At 49.7% G+C, this 20849-nt stretch overlaps 1 protein-coding gene across 4 annotated transcripts in view; it reads left to right on the plus strand.

Annotated features, from left to right (window-relative positions):
- AREL1 (apoptosis resistant E3 ubiquitin protein ligase 1) overlaps nucleotides 1-18973 on the plus strand; it is a 44061-nt gene extending 25088 nt beyond the window's left edge. For all 4 annotated transcript variants that reach the window (XM_061568461.1, XM_061568462.1, XM_061568464.1 and 1 more), the window contains 7 exons: nucleotides 163-342; nucleotides 1605-1730; nucleotides 4020-4149; nucleotides 4856-4914; nucleotides 5359-5448; nucleotides 9891-10066; nucleotides 11805-18973. In XM_061568461.1, the coding sequence (XP_061424445.1) occupies nucleotides 163-342; nucleotides 1605-1730; nucleotides 4020-4149; nucleotides 4856-4914; nucleotides 5359-5448; nucleotides 9891-10066; nucleotides 11805-11907 (864 nt within the window). In that variant the 3' untranslated portion in view covers nucleotides 11908-18973. The remainder of the gene's footprint in view (nucleotides 1-162; nucleotides 343-1604; nucleotides 1731-4019; nucleotides 4150-4855; nucleotides 4915-5358; nucleotides 5449-9890; nucleotides 10067-11804) is intronic.
- The last annotated feature ends 1876 nt before the right edge of the window (nucleotides 18974-20849 follow it).

Raw genomic sequence — 20849 nt, forward strand, 5'->3', positions numbered from 1 at the left:
ATTTCATTTGTTGTCCTTCCCCTGCACCTCCGATGAACACGGTTGGCTACGTACGGTGCTGAAGAAGTTCAACATACATCCAAACTTGCGCAGTCTGGTCCAGCGAGCAGAACATCGTTGTCGGTGAAACTTTTTGGCATTAATTTTGGGTTTCCCCGGCAGGTGCATCCGAACCCGCACAGGCCGCACCACATGCGCCTGCGACTGTACGAGCTGGCAGGCCGCCTCGTCGGGAAGTGTCTCTTCGAGACGTCGCTGGGTGACACTTACAGGCAGCTGGTGCGAGCGCGGTTTACCCGCTCCTTCCTCGCGCAGCTCATCGGCCTGCGCATGCACTACCGGGTACGTGCGTGTGCATGTGTGCGCGCGTGTGTGTGGGTGTGTGCACGTGTGTGTGGGTGTATGCGCATGTGTGTGGGGAGCGGCAGTGTAGTGATTAGTATGCTGTGCTACGAACCTGGCGAACTCGAGGTCGATTCTTGTTCACGGCCAACACTGGTGACGATTACCTGAACCAGTCCTGGACCTCCCCCGGGTTCACTCGCCCTCAAATGAGTACCTTGTGCGGTGGTAAAACATTGGCACTCGGAAGACGAAGGCGGCCCGGCGTGGTGTTGGCCATCCACCCCTTGTGTGCCGTGCCGGCCTTCATAAGTGCTCGCTAACAGCACTTGCCCCAACAGTCTATATGGGGGATCTTTGTCTTCTCTTGGCTGAGGCCCTCTCTACCCATCGCAACACGTGGTGTTTGTGAGTCATTTTAATCGGCTGTAGATAACAGACAAGGATTAGATGTGATCGCATGAGCTGAGTGATGCCTCCTTACACATGTGACTTTCCATCTAGATGTTCGTTTTCTTTATTTGTCAGTCGAAGTTTCATTCTTATTGTGCGCTTGTGTGTGTACCTGGTGCGGTGTGTAAACATCACCACTGGGGAGACAAAGGCGGCCGGGCGTGGTGTTGGCCACCCACCCCCTCGTGTGCCGTGTTGGCCTTCATAGGTGTTCGCTAACAGCACTTGCCCCAACAGTTTGTTACAGGCTGTACGAAGGCGCATTGTCTTTGTGCTTATGTAGCGGTGGCATATTGGTTAGCATACTGCGCTAGGAACCCAGCGACCCAAGTTCAATTCCCGCTCATGGCCAATATCAGAGACGATTACCTGAGGTCTCCTTCAGCCTGAACTGAACACCGGTTGCTGTGTGTAAACTTCACCATCGGAGACACAAAGGTGGCCGGGGATAGTCCTGGCCACCCACCCCCTCGTATGCCGTGCCGGCCTTCATAAGGTGCTTACTCTTAGGTTTCTTCGGTAAAGTCACGTAGGAAATAAATAAATAATAAAGCTTTAATAATAGAAAAAATAATAGAAATAAAATTACGTGATTTCTAATTTTATTTCTATTATTTTTCTTTCATTATTTATTTTTTACCACGTGACTTTACCGAAAAAACCTAAGAGTATGAATCCTTGCAGTCACGACAGCTTAAAATCTAGAATTCATAAGGTGCTATTTAGCTAACAGAACTTGCCCCAAAAAGTCTGTTAACGGCTACAACGGGGGATCTTTGTCTTGGTTGTTTGTGCATGCGTGAGTGCAGTATTTCGAAACGGACGACCCCGAATTCTACAAGACGAAGGTGAGCTTCGTGCTCAACAACGACGTGTCGGAGATGGATCTCACCCTCTCGGAGGAGGTGTATGACGAGCAGGGCAAGTGTGTGCAGGTGTGAGCACGCGGGCACGGGCACATGGGCGTGTGGGCTCGCACACACTCACTCCCCCCAACAGCATACAGGGCGTGTCGGGGGGAGTGCTGTTAGCAAGCGGCTGTGGCCGCATAGCACGCACACATACGCGCATGTACACGGTAAATAAGTATTAACGTCTTCTTGGTACTTTCGGTAAAGTCACGTAGAAGGGAAATAATAAAATAATAAAAATAAAACATAATAAAATTATTCTCACGACGTTTCGGCCACAACGCAAGCAGCCGTCCTCAGGTGAAGAACAGGTCTGTCGGGAAGACAGCGTCTGAATGAGCACCACCAAGCTTGGCAGCGTATATTTAAGCTGGGTTAGAGGGGGAAGAGCGCCTTGACAAAGGAATTTGCATATCACGAGAAATTTAGCATATTTATGGGAAATGCAGATATGGGATTAGTCACTACTTGTGGAATGCGTAGGAGGTGGGCGGGGGGTTTCAAAGTCATATTATGCCCGTGCATTATGCAGGATTAGCAGCATCAAAGGGAGGGAGTAGGGTTAGCATTCATAAAGGGAAGGAATGTTAATAGTATGGAGCTGCAGCAACTAACGTTTGTTATCACGCACCCTTATGAGTCCGGTCCATGACGAATGCGCCACTCTTGTCACACATGCACAGGGACATTGAAGTGTTCAGATGAGGATGTGTACGTGGGGCAGACTTATAGGCTTGAGAGCAGATGAGAGTGGGATTCCTCGTAACAATGCATTTGCACTGCGTCTCAGGACGATGCACAGAAACGGTGAGCAGATTACATTGATTGAGGCAGTCGTATCCAGAGGAAAAAAAAACAAGTCTATAGCCGAACGAGGCTGGTCTGTCGCCAATTTACAATCAATGACACCATATATCCTTACCAGTTTGCCTAATGTGGGCAGTCAATCTAGTAGGCAAACTAGGTGTGACACAGACTCTGCCTTGATGGTAGGCCGAGCAGTCCTGAGTGGGTGGTTATGGTCGGGGTCAATTGATTGTTGAGATCGCGCGGGGTGATGCCGACATCGCTGACAGAACGAGCTTGCCCAATGTCGCGCGGCTCTATTCTCTGAAACGTTACTCTCCTCTGTTAATGATTGAAACGCCACCGTACAGTCTGTTCTCCTTCAACGCGGTAGTTGCGTTCCTGAAGAACATCACGGAATGGAAAAATTGCGTTATAATAAATCATGTAGGGTAAAGCATAGTCCGCGATAACACGAGAGATGCTGAGGCAGGCTGAACAAATACTGAGGCATGTGGGTAGCATCTAGAAGCATCCAGCAGCATCCCGCCTTGTGCGACGCTGCGCCGAGGGAGTCATACAACTGTTGAGGAGTGGAGTGCTGACGTCAGGTCACACTCGCCTCGGGGGGGAATGCCGTCAAGGTAAAGTGACGTCATGCCCCCCGGGGTATTTGAGGGGAGACCCGTGACGTAGACGGGGTCTTCGCCGTGAGCCAGCGGAGTGAGCGTTAGGGAGTAGGGGGAGAGAGCCAGGCTAAAGGGGCTGCTTTACCCGGCTGGCCGAGTTGGCTGAACCCTCGGTCAGTGCTGTGGGAAGAGCCCGATAGCCTGGTGGGGTGTAGGGAGCTCCCAATACCCTTCCCCTGGGGAGATTAGTTAACAACTCTGTGTTAACCCCTTCCCCTGGGGAGATTAGTTACTAACTCTGTGTTAACCCCTTCCCCTGGGGAGATTAGTTACTAACTCTGTGTTAACCCCTTCACCTGGGGAGATTAGTTACTAACTCTGTGTTAACCCCTTCCCCTGGGGAGATTAGTTACTAACTCTGTGTTAACCCCTTCCCCTGGGGAGATTAGTTACTAACTCTTTGTTAACCCCTTCCCCTGGGGAGATTAGTTACTAACTCTGTGTTAACCCCTTCCCCTGCGGAGATTAGTTACTAACTCTGTGTTAACCCTCTTCCCCCGAGTTAGGCGTAAGCCCTAAATAAACAGTTTGGCGTCAGCCCCTACACGACCAGCTTCAGCGTCCTTTCTACCACACAACACAACCGCTTATTCCTACTCGCGTGACATCGTTCTGTTCACTCGATCGCGTTATATCCAATTCTCATCCGCTTAAAAAAAAGTGTTCCCTAATACATTCATTGCGTTATATACAATTTGCGTTCTTAAAACAACACGCGTTATAGTGTAGACTGTACTTCAAAGTTTTGACTCAAGGGACCATAGCGGAGGGGGGGACCCGCACGCGCGCCTCTTGAGTTTTCCGCGTGGTTCTCGGCCGACGGTTTTGCCCGGCACAGGTGGTGGACCTGGTGCCGGGAGGGTCAGGGATCAGCGTCACCAACGCCAACAAGCTGGCGTATCTCAACGTGCTGGCGCAGTACCGGCTCGCCACGCAGGTCCGCACAGAGGTGGATCACTTTCTCAAAGGTGGGCTCCCCCTTCCCTTGGCTCGTTCTGTCTTTCGGCGTTGTCATCATCGTGAGACACGGTCACATTATGTAAATCCACATCCCAATGCATTTTTGTCTTGAGGAGATTTCACTCTCATCCGCTCTCAAGCCGCTACGTCTGCCCCACCATGTACACATCCTCATCAATGTCTCATCGTGTGTAATCAATCCGCTGCTGGATGAAGGCCTCCCCCAGCCGTCGACATCTGTAATCACCTGCACACGAGCCGATTGCATCACTCCATCTCCTCGGTTGATGTTCCCCCCGGACGCGTCAAGCAATTGGCCCAGTGGCAGTGGATGGGTGGCACACAGCGCTGTACGTGTACATATAGCACGATGTATAGTTGTGACGTCACGAATGTATTTGTGTGTGTGTGTGTCTTCGAGGGTGCTGAAATTGCTTTAAAGTAGTAGTTTTTTAACATCGACCTTTAACATCGTTTTCCAAACACCATTCTCTGGCATCCTGCGACATTGCTACTCGCGATGAGCGTTCCGCGTGGAGATGTCTCCATGTCTACCTATGATGGGGATCACAGCGCAATCTTACTATAATTTACAATTACAAACAAAATCCATTGCTGACTGGTGTAGCCTTAAGGTGTGTGACTGTGTTTCGCACCCTGCCCTGGAACCATCTCCTCCCCATCTCCCGTTTTTTCCTGCGCTGTCAATCACAGGACTGAATGAGATGGTTCCAGAAAACCTCTTGGCCATCTTTGATGAAAACGAATTGGAGGTGAGAGGACCGTGGGTGTGGGGATGGGTGGGGGGGGGGGCGGTTGGGCGGGGTGGGGTTGGTGGGGGGGGGGTCACGTTGACCCGCACGCATCTCCGCAGCGTCGCAGCGCAACAAGGAAAACACACGAGAGTCGCCCTCGCTTTGCCCGCTGTTCGAATTTTGAACTTTACTAGAATGCTTTGTTTTGCACGAACAAAAACTCTGTCATGTGCAGGACACTGTGCGTCCGCCCGCATTATTCTCAGGACGCGCTGTAAAGCTATCTTGTTCTGTATTGCGATCCCTTTCTACAACTTCAGAATCTGTATTTATGCTGAAGGAATCCGATGCGCTACAGAGATCTTGTTCACAGATGTCCAGTCATGACAACAACCAACGATTCAACCGCCTCTCTCCCCCCCATCCCCCATTCCCCCCCCCCACCCCTGGGCCTCTCCCCAGATGCTCATGTGCGGCACGGAGGACATCAGCGTTGACGACTTCAAAGCCAACGCCGTGCTTGTCGGAGCCTCCTGGCATTTCCGCAAGAAGGTACTTACGTGGAGTTGTGGATTCCTCCAGTATCAATATTTATTTATTTATGCTGGAGGAATCCGATGAGCTATAAAGCTCTTTTTCCCGGATGTTCAGTTGGGGCACGGGGTCAGAACAACAAACAGTACAACAACACGATAGGAGTGCAAAGTACAGGAAAGGCACACAAATCGGTTAAAAACGTACAAATAAAACTAAACCATCCCCACCCTACCAGACAAAGCCCACTGAGGTATTAACTTGTTTCTCAGAAGTCACCTGGCCACAAATGATAGCCCAACAAAGTGCGCCTTTTGGCGTCATCTGGTCCAACACCATGTGAGACTAGGCTCTAAGGAAAGCTGTCTCGGGTGTGGACCAATCAACTTCAAGGAAAGTGCATACATTATCAGAGTTATGTTTTTTGTTTGCATTATGACTGCAGGTATTGTGGTCTATGCAAACATGACTCCTTGTAAAAAAAGGTGTCAGTTTTGTTGCCAGATAAAAGGGTAAAAAACCAATTATCAAAGTGACTTATCACGTAGTAATTGATAGCAGCAAACTAATAATTGCTTTTGGGCGATGTACCGAGTGGACCAAAGGAAGACCCCAAGACTGTTGTGTATAGTTACCGCTTACCCGGCGATGTTGGCCAAGGCCGAGGTCACTTGGTTTGTATCGGGGCTGCTTTCACCGATGTGCGACGCAGAGACACGCGAACGCAAGCGCTCACGTGGGCCGACGTTCATGAAGGCACGTACACGCCTACAAGCACGTGTGCTTAAAACAAACGTAGGTTCCCGTAGCAGTGAAATGATTTGTGTTTCTTCTTTGGGGTTGGTCACGTGGTAGTTAGTTTTACGTCAGATTTCTTTGTAATTAATCCTCAACCACCGTGACACAATTGTCACGTTTACAAAGATATTATTGTTTATACCGTGTTGATGTATTGATCAAATTCTGAGCCAATACAGATCCTCAATGAAGATTGTTTTTATGTTTAGTTTGGTGTCCTTCCACCAGCACCTCCGATTAGCACGGTTGGCTATGTGTGCTTGCGAAAGAAGTTCAACATACATACCTACAACATAAATACACACCGTATTATTACTTAGAAGCTGTATACAGCTGAAAATGTTTCACTGAGTGAATTTAATATCAGCCCATGAAGCTCAAACTAGATTTGAAGTATTCGTGACTGCAAGGATTCATGCTCTTTGTTTTTTTCGGTAAAGTCACGTAGGTTAAAAATTAAAATAAATTAAATCACGACGTTTCGGGCGCAATCACAAGCATCCTTCTTCAGGTGGGGAACAGCTTAGCGAAAGCGCACACCGCTGAGACACACTTAAGCGGTGTGCTTTCTCTTTGAGCTTCATCAGGAAATTATCTCGGATATGGAGTGGCTGCTTCATCTGAATCTGCTTCGTGTAACGGTTAACGCACTGCGCTACGAACCCGGCCAACCGAGTTCAATTCCCACTCATGGTCAACGCCAGTGATGATTATCTGAACCGGCCCATGGCCCCCCCAGGTTGACTCAGCCTCAAATGAGTACCTGGTGTGATACGTAAACATCGCCACTGGGGAAACAAAGGTGGCTGGGTCTGGTGCAGGCCACAACACCCCCTTGTGTTCCGTGCCAGCCTTCATAGGTCTTCACTAACAGCTCTTGCTCCAAAAGTCTGTTCAGGCTATGCAGGGGATTTTTGGATTGTGTATGGGCTTGTGCATGCATGTGTTGCAAGCGGTGGTGGAGTAGAGGTTAGCTTGCTCACACATTGATCCCAGCGACCTTGGAAATTGATATGTGAACCTGGCCTGGGCCACATCTAGGTCAGCTCAGCCTTACATCAATTCCAGGTGTGAGGGTGTCAACATAAATACACAGTTGGACAATCACGGCGCTGGCAGCACAACCTTCCTAACAATCAGTCAAACCAAGATTTGTAATGCGCCGCCATATTCAGCAAAAATTTGAAAAGCGCGGATGCCACTGAGACGATTCAACTGAGGCACATACAGACGCGCTCCGCGTGCCGTGCCAGGTGCATCGTGTGCAAAACCTTTTTGTGTTTAGTTGTCCTTCCCGTGGACCTCTGATTAGCACGGTTGGCTACGTACGGTGTGAAAGAATTTCAACATACTGTACATACATGCTGCGTGCCGTGCTGGGCGCAATGTGTGCTGTGCCGGCCTCACTGCCAAGACCAAACATGGGATGCTGTTTGTTTTGTCTTTGCCAGTGATGTAATAACATGAATCGATTGACAATCCTTCACAGGAGTGGGAGGTCGCGTTTTGCCTGCGTCTCATCCAGTCCTGAAACTCGGCGAGGATTTTGCGGATAAATATTGGGCAGCTCGTTTTTTATTAACTTTTTTATTTATTGAATCCCTGTGGAGATGATGAGCCAAGTTGGAACGCAGCTGGGTGTCTGGCATTTCCATTTGTCTAGCAAAGCCCATGAGCGAGAGTGGCCTGCCCCACTCGGCTGTATGGGTTTGATCTTCAGCTTCGTTTTGTCTACGCGACAGTGCAAAGAAAGACAAAAGTTGTCTGCGTGTGAACGTAGCCGACAGGTTGTCTGTCCAGAGACAACTCACGTACGTGAAAAGATGCATCACAGTCATGAATCCTACTTGCTGTACAGCCATCTACTGGCCACCTCCTAGCCCAGTAGGCTGGGAGTCTTATGCTGGCAATGGCTGCATCTCGTCATGATGCACTAACACCACCTCCCAAGTTTCCGTATAACTTCCATGGCCCTAAAAATACTCTCCACAGTGACTATATTTATTTTTTAAATACTCTAAATCTACTCTCGATATGTATGGATCTGTTAGAGGCCTTCATTTGAAACTTATCCCATACATTTTATTTGTGCCAACATCTGCAAAACGCTCAAATAAGCCTCGTAGAGCCGCGGGGAGCCTCACACAATCGCTGGATAGCAATGAATAAATATCACGTGATCTCTCTACTCGTTTCACTCGTAACAATTCTCAGGGACATCTGAATCCGATGACATAGTTTGGTGGATAGACCTCACATCTGCGTCTCTTGCCTAAGGCTCTCTCTGCCCGTCGCAACATGTGTTTGCGAGTAATTTCCATCGGGATAAAAGACAACGATGAGATGTGATCACATGAGCTCAGTGATGCCCCCTTGCACATGAAGCCAAACCGTCCTGTGTCGGTCTTTTTATCCATCTGCCTTCGTCATTTTTTGTCCAACTGCTGTTTATTTGGCTGCTCGAGTTTCATTCTCGTGTGCTTGTGCGTGCGTGTGTGCAACGGTAATGTAGCGGCGAGCACGCTGCACCACAAACCCGGCCACCCGAGTTCGATTCCCACTCACGGCCAACATCAGCGATGAATATCTGAACCGGTACTAGGCCTCCCTTAGATCGACTCAACCTGAAATCCGTACCTGGTGTGGTGTGCAAAATACATGGAGCAACAGTATTGAACAGTATTCACTTACATGTGCGCGTGTCGATGTGTTTGTGTATATGTGGATGTCGACCCGGCCTCACATGAGTACCTGGTGCGGTGTGTAGACATCACCACTGGGGAGATCACGTTCTGCCTGTGAAGATGGGTTTTGTTTGCTCATGCTCATGATGCAGTCATTCGGGACCAAGCTAACTCCAGACTGTTGTCCCACTGGACTTGAGAATCCGGTTTAACGTGGCTGAAACCCGGATTCCAACTCAGTCGTGTCAGATCGGTGCTCTGGTCGCCATTATGTGGGGGCGGTGACGCGGACCAGCGGGAGCGCGTTCGCTTGTTGCAGAGGTTTCGTGGTTTGACTCCTTTGGCCGCCCCGGTTAATACTGCGGCGTGTGTACCAACCGTCACAATACTACGCATCGTCCGCTTCGCTCACAGCGGACGTGGTGCTGGCCGCCCCACCCCCTCACGTCCCACCCCCTCGCCGGGATTCAAAAGTCCTCGTCAACAGCACTTGCCCCAACAGTCTGTTAAGGCTCTTCCGGGGGGATCTTTGGTTTGGATTGGCAACCGTTGGCTGTAGAGTCACGCTTGCACAGGGAGCTACACGCTGCCAGCCTGCTCTTGGACAATTTCCAACTGTATCTGTCTGTTTCGATTTAAAGCTTTTGTGACTGCAGGGGTTCATCTTCTCGGTTCTTTCGGTAAAGTCACGCAGAAGGAAAATAATAAAATAACACATATAAAACATAATAAAATAATTCTCACGACGTTTCGGCCACAACGCAAGCAGCCGTCCTCAGGTGGAGAACAGGTCTGTCAAGTAGACACAACGCAAGCGGCTGAAACGTCGTTAGAATTATTTTATCATGTTTTATTTTTATTATTTTATTATTTTCCTTCTGCGTGACTTTACCGAAAGAACCAAGAAGATGTATCGGTCTGTTGAGGCAACAACGGGTGACCTTTGTTGTTTCTCCGGTGCCGCCGCCGCCGGTACAGGTGATTTTGTGGTTCTGGGCCGTGGTGTCGAGCTTCACGCAGGAGGAGCTGGCCCGCCTGCTGCAGTTCTCCACGGGCTCATCCTTGCTGCCCACGGGGGGGTTCGCTGCCCTCTCGCCGCCCTTTCAGATCGTGAGCTCGCCCAAGCACGGGACGCTGCCCACCGCCCATACCTGGTGAGCAGCCGCTGCGTGCGTGCATGCGCGAGTGAGGGTATACGTGTTTGCATTTAGATTATTTGGTTCTTGTAAATTTGCACGTGATAAGGTCACCTCGTTGAGCCTATCATTTGTGGCCAGGTCGATTCTGAAAAATAAGCTAATAGCTCCGTGGGCTTTACCCGGTAAAATAAAAATTTTGTTTTCTTTTGTATTTGTTTGCTGACCTTTCCCATCCTTTGCACTCCTATCGTGTTTTTGTCCTGTCTGTTGTAACCTTCTCACCCGCCCCGACTGGACATGTGAAAAAGAGCTTCATAGCTCATCGGATTCCTCCAGTATGAATACATATCCTGATTCTGTATACGTTTGTGAGCGTACATAGTGGGGAGCGGTGGCGCAGTGGTCAGCGCACTGCGCAATGAACCTCGGTGACATGGCCAAGATCGGTGACGAATGCCTTAACTGGTCCTGGGTCACCCCTAGGTCGACAACCTGTCACAATAGCAGCACTGTAGAGACAGAGGTGGCCAAGCGTGGTGCTGGCCACCCACCCTCTCATGTGCGCCCTATCAGCCTTAATCGGAGCTCGCTAACAACACTTGTCCCAACAGTCTGTTAAAGGCTTTCCCGTAGAACTTTATCTTTATTTGTACATTTCCAGCACTGTGTTGATCCGCTGCTGGTTGAGGACCTCTCCAAGGGGTGTGGGTAGTAGGGGATTGTTTGACCATACTTCACCACGTTGGTCAATGTCGATTGGTGAAGGTCGGAGCCAAGATGTGGGAGCATTCTTATACTCAGTGATTCATGTATAGATATCCCACGAAGATAATAAGACTTTCTAGATAAAACTATATTTTACTTCATGTCTACTTCATGGGACCTCCTTTGCCAGTACCAAAATATGAGAATAGGGTTTCCCCTTTTTTCTGGCAATAAAACAGGTGTTAAGATGTTAAAACACCAAACTGAAACTTTTTACAAGGAATCATGTCTGCATTAACCACAATACTTGTGGTCAGAATGCAAACAAAAAACGTACTCTGATCATATATGCATTGTCTTTGAAACTGATTGGTCTAACACCGTTTTGAGACCGAGGCTCAAAAGAAAGCTGTCTCTGGTGTGGACCAATCAGTTTCAAGGACAATGCATATATTATCAGAGTACTGTTTTGTTTGCATTCTGACCACAAGCATTGTGGTTGAATGCAGACATGATTCCTTGTAAAAGGTTTCAGTTTGGTGTTTTAACATCTTAACACCTGTTTTGTTGCCAGAAAAAGTGGAAAACCTATTCTCATGTTAATGTCTACTTGTCTAGGCAATCTCAATTAACATTCAATTGTTTAACACTCTCCCCTGTCAGATGTGGCGCCATCATTTTCACATCATTCAATCAGCTGTTGAGAACAAAATCCTGTGTAACTGATCCTATCATAGTTTCGGTACCGTACCCGTGTACCAACAAACCATGTAAGTCTGGTGTTAATTATATAAAAGCTATGGTATCTAGAAATACAAAGTGTTGGTGAGAGATGGCATCAAAAGCAATCGCCATCATGACCCCTGAACCATTATTGTTTCATTTATCTCCCGTGTGTTTGTGTTTATATTTATATGTCTCTGTTCCCCTGTGTGGCTCTGTGTCCGCCTCTATATCTCCTCTCTGTGCCTCTGTGCATCTCCTATCCCTCACGTGTATCTTTCCATATCTCTCTCTCCTCGTTCCCGTGTGCGTGCCTCTCTCGCAGCTTTAATCAGCTCTGCCTGCCCACCTACGACTCTTGTGAAGAGCTGCACAAGATGCTGCGCTACGCCATTACGGAGGGCAGCGAGGGTTTCGGGCTGCTCTGACGGCCCCCTACTCTGCCCTGCCCTGTGCTCGCCTCCCCTACTCACCTCATTGAGCACTGCCCAATCGCATCTCTGCCTCAACCTTCAACCGACGCAGCCCTGCGGCCTGTCATAACGAATGGCAGCATTACTCTGCAAGTTTGCTCCGCACGGCCGTTCGTTTGCCGAAAAGATTGGCCAACGTGCGCAGTGGCGTCGCCACTCGCCAGGAGGGCACGGCTGCCACCCACGGACTCCGTGGCGTCGTGCTTTGTCTTCCACAGCTGCTCTCCGACATCCGCGGCTTGGGGCTTGTGTGGCGCACGAAGCACTCAGCCCCACCTCGCCTCCCTTCCTCCATGCCGCCGCCGGCCAACTGGGATTGTGTTCAATCGCGATGAGGAATTTCGCAACATATATGCAAGCGTGGTGCGTGCGTCTTGTCAGACGTGTGGCAATTGGCAAGCAAAATGGCCATCGTTTGAGGCACACTCTTAGAAACGACCGAAGACATTTGGGTGTAGCGCTCGTCTCCCCGTCGGTATAAGCGGTCGCCGTCAATTTTTTTATCATTACTTCTGCGATGTTTTCTTTAATGCTCCTCCACCAAATTCGACGACTCTCGCGGAATGAACTCAAGTTTGCTTACAATGAACGGATGGACGAGCGAACGGCGTCTCTCTCCCATACTGCCTGTCTTTTACTCGGCACGTGCGATCACGTGATTCGTGGGGGGGCGCTCCGCATGCAGCCGTTGCATGCCGTGCATGCGGGTTCGATGTGTACGTGGGGAGGACAACACGTTTTGATCAAGATGCTCCGAGGGAATTTGCGCAAAATTTGATCACCAATTATATCTCGGTCGCGCTGTCATCCGAGTCAGGTCACATGGCATAAGCATGTCTTGTGGACCACTGTATTGGCAGTTTAGTGGCGTTTTTATTTGTTGGTGAGCTAAGATGAGGATGATGAAATCAAACAACTGGTCTCTTAATGAGACACCAGACATTGCTGCAATTTAGCAATTTCAGCGTTTTCTACGTGACCATTTCAATTTCTCATTGTTAGGCTCGGCAAAATGTGTTTTATTTGATTGCTCACAATACTGTCATTGGTGACCAAGCTGACTTGAGAATCTGGTTTAATGTGCCTGGAACCCGGATTCCAACTCAGCTGTGTGAGGCCGCCGTTGTGGGGGGCGGTGACGCTGCCCAGTGGTAGCGTGTTTGACCGCTTGTTGCAGAGGTTTGCGGTTCGACTCGGTTAGCTGCCCCTGGTTAATACTGCGGCTTGTGTACTAACCGTAACAATACTACGCGCCGTCTGCTTCACTCACAGCGGACGTTAAAACATCCCGGTACGTCGTTTGCAAGAGTAGCAGCGCATTGTGTGGCCGGTGTCGTGGTTCACGAATTTTCCACATTTGAAAATTATCTGCAAATTACTTGATGGGGAATATCGTTGTCATCGGCATCGCAGTCTTGGGAGACCATACTTTCTTGTGCCTTGGAGGCGAGGTCTTAGCGCAACATCTGCTGTGGCTGTGAAGTCCAATCCGTGAGAGGCAGGCTCGGTCGCAGTTGTGAAAGTTGTAGGCCAGCTCGGATGTTGTGGTGGTGTTCTGCTGTTCCTTCCTCTTCGCTCTTTGCTTCTCGTTGGTAAGCCAGAGTTGTTTGGTTTATCAGCAGCCTGCTGCAAAGTGCCTGTTGCCAGCGACGACGGTCCTGAGCAGCTTCTCCCCAAGTGTTGGTGTTGATGGTGAAGGGCTTGAGGTCTTACTTGCAGACATCGTTGTAGCGCAGCTGTGGGCGGCCAATTGGCCTCTTTCCGGAGGACAATTCTGCATCGAGAATGTCCTTCGGGATTCGTCCATCATCCATCTGACGGACGTGGCCCCAGCCAGCAGAGACTACGCTGCCTCAGGAGAGAGTACATACTGGGTAGCTGTGCTCTCTCCAGGACTGCTGGATGCGTGATCCTATCCTTCCAGGTGATGCCTAATATTCGCTCGGACAGCGCAGATGGAAGTTGTTTAGCCTCCGCTCTTGATGCGAGTATGTTGTCCATGTTTCACTGCTGGTGACGCAGGCTCTGTACACTTGTACCTTTGTGTGGACTGTGAGTTTTTGGTAATTCCATACCCTAGATTTCAGTTTTCCAAAGGTGGAGGCTGCTTTTCCGATGAAGCTGCTGAGTTCGGCATCGCGTGACAGGTTCTTGGTGATAGTGGACCCAAGGTAAGTGAAAGTGCTGACAGCTGCCAGTGTGTCGTTGTTGATGGAAGGGTCTTGCACCACTGTTTTGGTTTCTTCAGGCTGATGGTCAGGTTGAAGTCCTGGCATGCTTGGGTGAAACGGTCCATTGGGGGTTGTAGGTGCTCCTGGGGGTGTGCTGATACTGCTGCGTCATCTGCAAACAGCGTGTCCCGAATGAGGAGTGGTTGCATCTTTGTTTTCGCTTTTAACCGAGCAGGCTGAATAGTTTCCCGTCTGTTCTTGTGTTTAGGTAGATTCCCTTAGTGGATGTCCGAAAGGCTTGCCGAATGAGGAGGGAAAATAATATCCCAAACAGGGTGTGGGTGCCAGCACATGTCCTTGCTCAACTCCGCCACAGATTTTGAAAGGGTCTGAAGTAGACCCATCAAACTAGATGGTGCCTTGCATCTTGTTGTGAAAGGACTGAAGAAACGCCGAGGAGTCTTGGGGGGGCAACTTATCCGTTCGACCATCTTAAAGAAGCTGCTCCTGCTCACAAGGTCGAAAGCTTTTTTAAATCCTTTATATTAAGTTCATTTGCTTGCTTGCTTGCGCGTTTACGACCGTGCAAATATTTCGGCCGTTTTTTAACCCACTTCCCGTGATCCAATCGAGCTGACATTTTGCACACAGACTCGTTGTGCGTGACAATTTACTTTCGTGAAATATTTTTTCCAAAATTTTACACTTTTTAGGAAAAAATAAATTATATTTAATTACCAATTGCTTAATGGTGGCAGGCAATCATCTGACCCATAGGTGGCAGCCATCTCAAGCCAGAGGACGAGAGGACTCTAGCCGCCACGCATATAAAGGATTTATAGTGAAAAACTTTGTTTTTACGGGTTAATTTTTTTGAAGTCAATGAAGACCGTGTCGAGTGGTTTCCTCTGCTCTCTGCATTTCTCCTGGAGTTGTCTCAGAGAGAAGGTCATGTCCATGGTGGACCTTCCTGCTCTGAAACCTGGCTGTGACACTGGGTAAAGCTTCTCTGCGAGGACCTAAAGTCTATTTCGTGCAACTACTAGCAAAGAGCTTAACCAGTGACAATACTGGCATCTCTCACGTTCTGTGGGACAGTACCATCCCTCCGTCACAGACAGAGGAGCTCGTGGAGTTGGTGAAGAGCAGGTTTCCCAAATTTGAGGGCTTCAGCTGTGATCCCATCACTGCCTGGTTCTTTTCCACTGGCCAAGCTGACGATTGCCTTGCTGAGTTCCTTAGTTCGTTCTTTGTCGAGCTCCTCCATGGTGGGTTGATGCTCCACATGGCCAAGTGCTGCGTCAGACACAGTATTTTTGCTGGCATAGAGCTCAGACTAGTGCTCTACCCAGCGGGCCAGTTGTTTTGAGCGGTCAGAGACTGTTTCTCCCGTGGCTGATTTTAGTGAAGATGTGCGAGGTGATGGTCCGAGTGCCTTTTTGATGCCGACGCACATGCCTCTGTAATGTTGCCTGTGTCAGCTGATGTGTGGATGTCTTTGCAGAGCTGCAGCTAGTAATCGTTAGCACAGCCTCTTGAGACTTGCTGGAGTTTCTTTCTCGCCGCTCTGAGAGCATTTAGGGTCTTGCCATTTCGGGTACATTTATAATTGGTGAGGGCAATGAGCTTTTATTCCTGGATGGGAGTCAGTTCCACTGAATTGGCTTCAAAGCAGTCGTTTGACTTTCTCAGCTTTTTGCCAAAAAGCTGTCAAGGCCGTGCTGTTCCATTTCTGCTGGGCATAGTGGGATTGGGGTGTGTGGGGAAGTGATTCCTCTAGGGCATAGGGAGGCTGCAGCTTTTGTTGGGTCAGCTGTTTTGCTGCTGTCGATGTGGGGGGCTCTTTCTTGTTTGGCTCTGTGTATCTTTTTTTCTGTAGCTTGACTTTCCAGCACACGAGGGAGTGGTGAGTGTCACAGTCTACACTGTGGGAACTGCGGGTTTGGAGAATGCCTGGAAGATCGGCTCGTTGTGTTAGGATCAGGTCCAGCTGGTGCCAGTGATCTGACCGTGGATGTCTCCAGGTTTGGTCTGGAAGTCTGAGTTGGTGATGCATAAGTTGTGGCATGTGCAGAACTTGGAGTCGCTGGCCATTCTCATCCAACTTACCAATGCCATGGTGTCCCAAAAAATATGGCCAGGAGTCATGGTCTGCACCAACTCTAGCATTGAAGTCACCAAGCAGGTAAAGCTGCTCATGTTTGTGTTGGAGCAAACACGCTCACCAGGTGGACAGGTCCCATGGTGGTGTTCAGCAGAGGGCTAATATTCTATCTGAGCCACCTGTGGGTGGTAGCATTGCTTCCAGCAGGGTGTTCCTGACCACAAAACCCACTCCATATTCCCTGGTTTCCTTGGGGGGCTTACCCTGCCAGAAAAAAATGTGTAGTCCTTTTCCCTCCGGGAGCCTGATGAGTGGAGTTGGGTTTCCTGTAGGGTGCAAATGTCAATTTGTTATTTCTGGTGTTCGTTATTTATGACTGCAGTCTTGCAGGCATCGCTTGTTTCTAGTAGGTTGTCGGTTAGTACATTTGGCATAGACCCGACGTTCCAGCATCCCAGACATAATGCTGGTGTCTTCACTTTCGCTGCACAGTGAGGCTGGAGTTTCCTCTCCAGGGCACAGAAAGCCTGGGCAAGGTGTATGGAGGCCCTGTGTTGCCCAGGCAACATGGCTCCCCTCTCGGCCTCCCTGGCGTAATCCAAAGGAAGGGGGGTGGCGCTTGGGAGTAATCGGTGGTGGCGCTGCTGCTGCTCTCGGGTCCACGCTCGACTTCTTCATCTCGCTCGTTTGGCTCGAGAGAAGCGATATGGGAGGGGGGAGACCTCCACAAGGCCTCACAGCAGAGGTCACAAACGGGTTTTGATTCCTTACCCGTACCCGGCCGCACTAGGCTCGCAAATGGGTACCCGTACCCGGCCAGGTACGGGTACCCGTTCCCTACCCTACCCGAAATGAGTGACAAACGGTTACTCACCAGTGACTCACGGCCTACCCGTACCCGTAGGCCGTGAGGTACGGGTAGCCGGGTATCGGGTAGGGTACGGGTATCGGGTACCCGATTGCGACCTCTGCCTCACAGCCTCGATCTTGCTTCGCGCCTCGCCCCCATGGGGTCTGGGGGGCGGCCGGCCCGGCCCCACCTTGGCCCGGGGTAGGGCCCCGGTCAACAGTCCGAGCTTCGCTTTACACAGCCATCGTCCGTGCTCTCTCACCCGATGGGGAGTAATACCCAGCGGCAAACGTCGCCTCCCCCACGACGACAATGTGGCAGGAGCCTCCTGAAGACGAGTCGTGAGACTCGGTGAGGCTCTCCTGGAATAAATGAGTGTAGCAATGAAATAATTACGAGTCCCTGAGCCACAATGGACTTTTCGACTTGTTTTAAATGTATACTCGCATGTTTTACTCGCATAGTAATGGTCCCAGTTCTCCTTTTTGAATGCATCTCAGTGGGCATTCGCCAGCTTTAAGTGAAGTGTCCAAAACGATGGCACCTATCATAGACTGTAGTCGAATAAGCACATTGACATCAGGGATTTGCGTGTTAATAACTAAGCCGATACATATCAACCTGTATGTACTTTTAAGTGTTCCGTGCTCGAAACACCTCAAACCTCCCTCTCTCGCCCCCCCCCCACCCACGTCTTACCACGCACTGTGAACTATATTTCGTCGTGGCCACAGGTGGTAATTGATGTCACGTAGGGATGCTCAAAGCATCAATCTGCAAAGCTTTCGAGCAAACTCGGCCACGGCGTCAAGGCGGACGGGACGATACTTGGCGGACTTGTAGGGGGAATAACAATAAAAAAACCCCAACGGCAAAAAATATATAACAAAATACATCGGAATGGTGAAAACCTAACCTTGTTAAATATTGTTTGTAAAATTTTCAACCGCTTCGGGGCTAGTCCACCTATGAAGGAAAGAAAGGGAGGTGGGGAAGGTGGGTGCCGAATTATACGGGGCAAAAGCCACCAAGTTCAGTGGCCACAATTTCTTGGGATAAGAAACGAGCTGTGCAGGGCCTGGCGTCCCCGGCTCGGCACGGCTCGGCACGGCTCGACACGGCACGGCTCGGCACGGCTCGGCACGGCTCGGCACGGCTCGGCTCGGCACGGCTCGGCTCGGCACGGCTCGGCACGGCACGGCTCGGCATGGCTCGGCTCGGCTCGGCGGTCTGCGTTGCAGTGGCCGTCGAAATGCAGCACATTTCTCTGGGACTCGTGGGAACGACTGTCCGAGCTTCCACAACAGCGAAGGTAGCACAATCACGAGCTGCTGCTGCTGCTGCTGAAGGGGCCACTGGATTTTATCGGAGTTTGATCAGTCAGGGGAGTGGGAGGGGGGGCTCACGTGTAATTTATTACATTCCCATTGCATAGAACTTTACAATGAACTGTAATTTTAATGTTGCATAGTCGCTTATTTTTTTAGTAATTAAAAATTCCAACTACAACGGAATGTGGCAATATTTGGATGAGCTGTGGAAATAAAAGCTATAATTACATGTGTTTGCACGTTTTAGTCGGGGTACAGTGAGATATTTTAAAGGCTCGAGTCGTCGACCGAATGCATTTGTCGTGTGCACACTGGACCCCACCATAGCAACGTGGAACTTCCTCAAGGTCACGATGGGAGATCAGCACTGCACAGCTGCTGACTGAGCAGCAAAATGGGTGGTTTAGAGACGAGATGTATGCCCACAATTGAACGTGAACAATTATTTGGTGACCCTGCCGCTGCGTTGGCGTACAGGCACAAATTAACCAACAAAGATTTGGTTAAAAAAAAAAGGTTTGTAATGCACACACTTTTATTTGCATGCAAAAGTAGACGAAAAATATTTTGACCCCAGAATTTATCACATTTGATGTGCTGAATAAAAGTGGGTGGTTTCCTTTCAATACGTTTGTCTTCCTGCAAGCCACCCACTTTTATTCAGCACGTAAATTTTTTTTATTAATTTTATACTTGTGTGTGCAAATAAAAGTGTGTACATTGAAAAACTAGTTTACGTAACTTTTTACCGTCAAAACTATTTTAACTATTTAACTGCTATTTCATTTTACCAGGTAAGGCCCACTGGACCTATTTCGGAAGCGACCTGGCCACAAATGATAGCCCAATGCAGTGGCTTATGTGTACATTTATAGTAGCCAAATACTCAAAGCACTTGTGTGTAAATGTGGAGGGAAAAAACGGAGGATCCGGACAAAAATCCACCCGACCATAGAGAGAACATGCAAACTCCAAATGTACAGACGTGAGGGTCAGCATCGAACCCACGACCTGTATACCATGCAAGGTAGTTAACATCTCGCACCGCGAAATGTTAACTTAAGAACAGCATCACTATAACCCTCTACGCCTATGAACAAATACGGTAACCCGGACTTGAAATGCGCCCGATATGGTTGGAACTCAAAAGGCAAGCAGATCTGAGCTTGGTCAGTGGCTGGATGGGTGCCCGCCATGCACAAACTGGTTGTCATTGAGCTGCGGGGCAACTGTGTGTTATATCGAGTTGTACTGTACGTCAATGCTGCCCGCATTTACTAACCCGCACTGACCAGCCGGGGTGAAGTATGGTCAAACGGCCACCACAACCAGCATGGCGTGGGGAGGCTCTCATCCAGCAGTGGATTGACAAATGGTCTTTATGCTCCTACTGGCATTGTGCGCTGCTCATGTCCACCAGTGGAAATTCTACATTTCCATGGCAGTGGCCATCTTTAAGAACCACTATGCACAAATCGGTACCTATTTTAACGCATTTCTGTGGAGGGAGCTGGTAGGAACCTTGGGTTGCTCGGTCAATGGCCAGGGTCAACGGCGGCGTGGTGTATTCCGAAAATATGCCCGACTGTGAGGGTGGGCACAAGCCGGCGTGAGTAGGTTAAACGTTGAGTTTTATAAGGGCACCACGGGGTGACCAGCCCCTCCCCACCCAGCCCGACCCTCCCCACTCTCCCCACCCTCCCCACCCAGCCCCTCCCCACCCAGCCCCTCCCCACCCAGCCCCTCCCCACCCAGCCCCTCCCCACCCTCCCCTCCCCACCCAGCCCCTCCCCACCCCACCCAGCCCCTTCCTGCACGACGGACACAATAATCCCCTGTGGGCTGGTGTAACCAGGAGGTTCCTACTAGTATGATCCTGTCGAGATGGCAATGATGGCTTGCTTGCCTGTCAACCCTTGACCCTACAACGACTGCAATGCTATCACAATGCACGCGAATGCCCAACTGCATATCGCGACACCGTATTCAGTGTGCCCGGCAAGGATGCCCCCCGGTAGACCCCCCGTGGAACTCTACCGGGCAGCAGCAGCAGCAGCACGTGCCAATGGGTGAAGACCCCGGGGTCGGCCCAGGTCACGCTGGCGGCACGATGTCACTCGGCTCGCCTGGGAACGCCTGGGAATTCCCCAGGAAGAGCTCGAGTCTGTGTATAGTCGTGTATATAGAGTAGTGTAGTGTATAGTGTAATGCATAGTGTAGTAGTGTATAGTAGTATATAGAGTAGTGTAGTGTATAGTGTAATGCATAGTGTAGTAGTGTATAGTACTATATAGAGTAGTGTAGTGTATAGTGTAATGCATAGTGTAGTAGTGTATAGTACTGTATAGAGTAGTGTATAGTGTAATGCATAGTGTAGTAGTGTATAGTACTATATAGAGTAGTGTAGTGTATAGTGTAATGCATAGTGTAGTAGTGTATAG

This window comes from Lethenteron reissneri, chromosome 41, assembly GCF_015708825.2.
Source record: "Lethenteron reissneri isolate LAM-NWPU_2019-01 chromosome 41, ASM1570882v1, whole genome shotgun sequence".
NCBI classification, from domain to species: Eukaryota; Metazoa; Chordata; class Hyperoartia; order Petromyzontiformes; family Petromyzontidae; genus Lethenteron; species Lethenteron reissneri.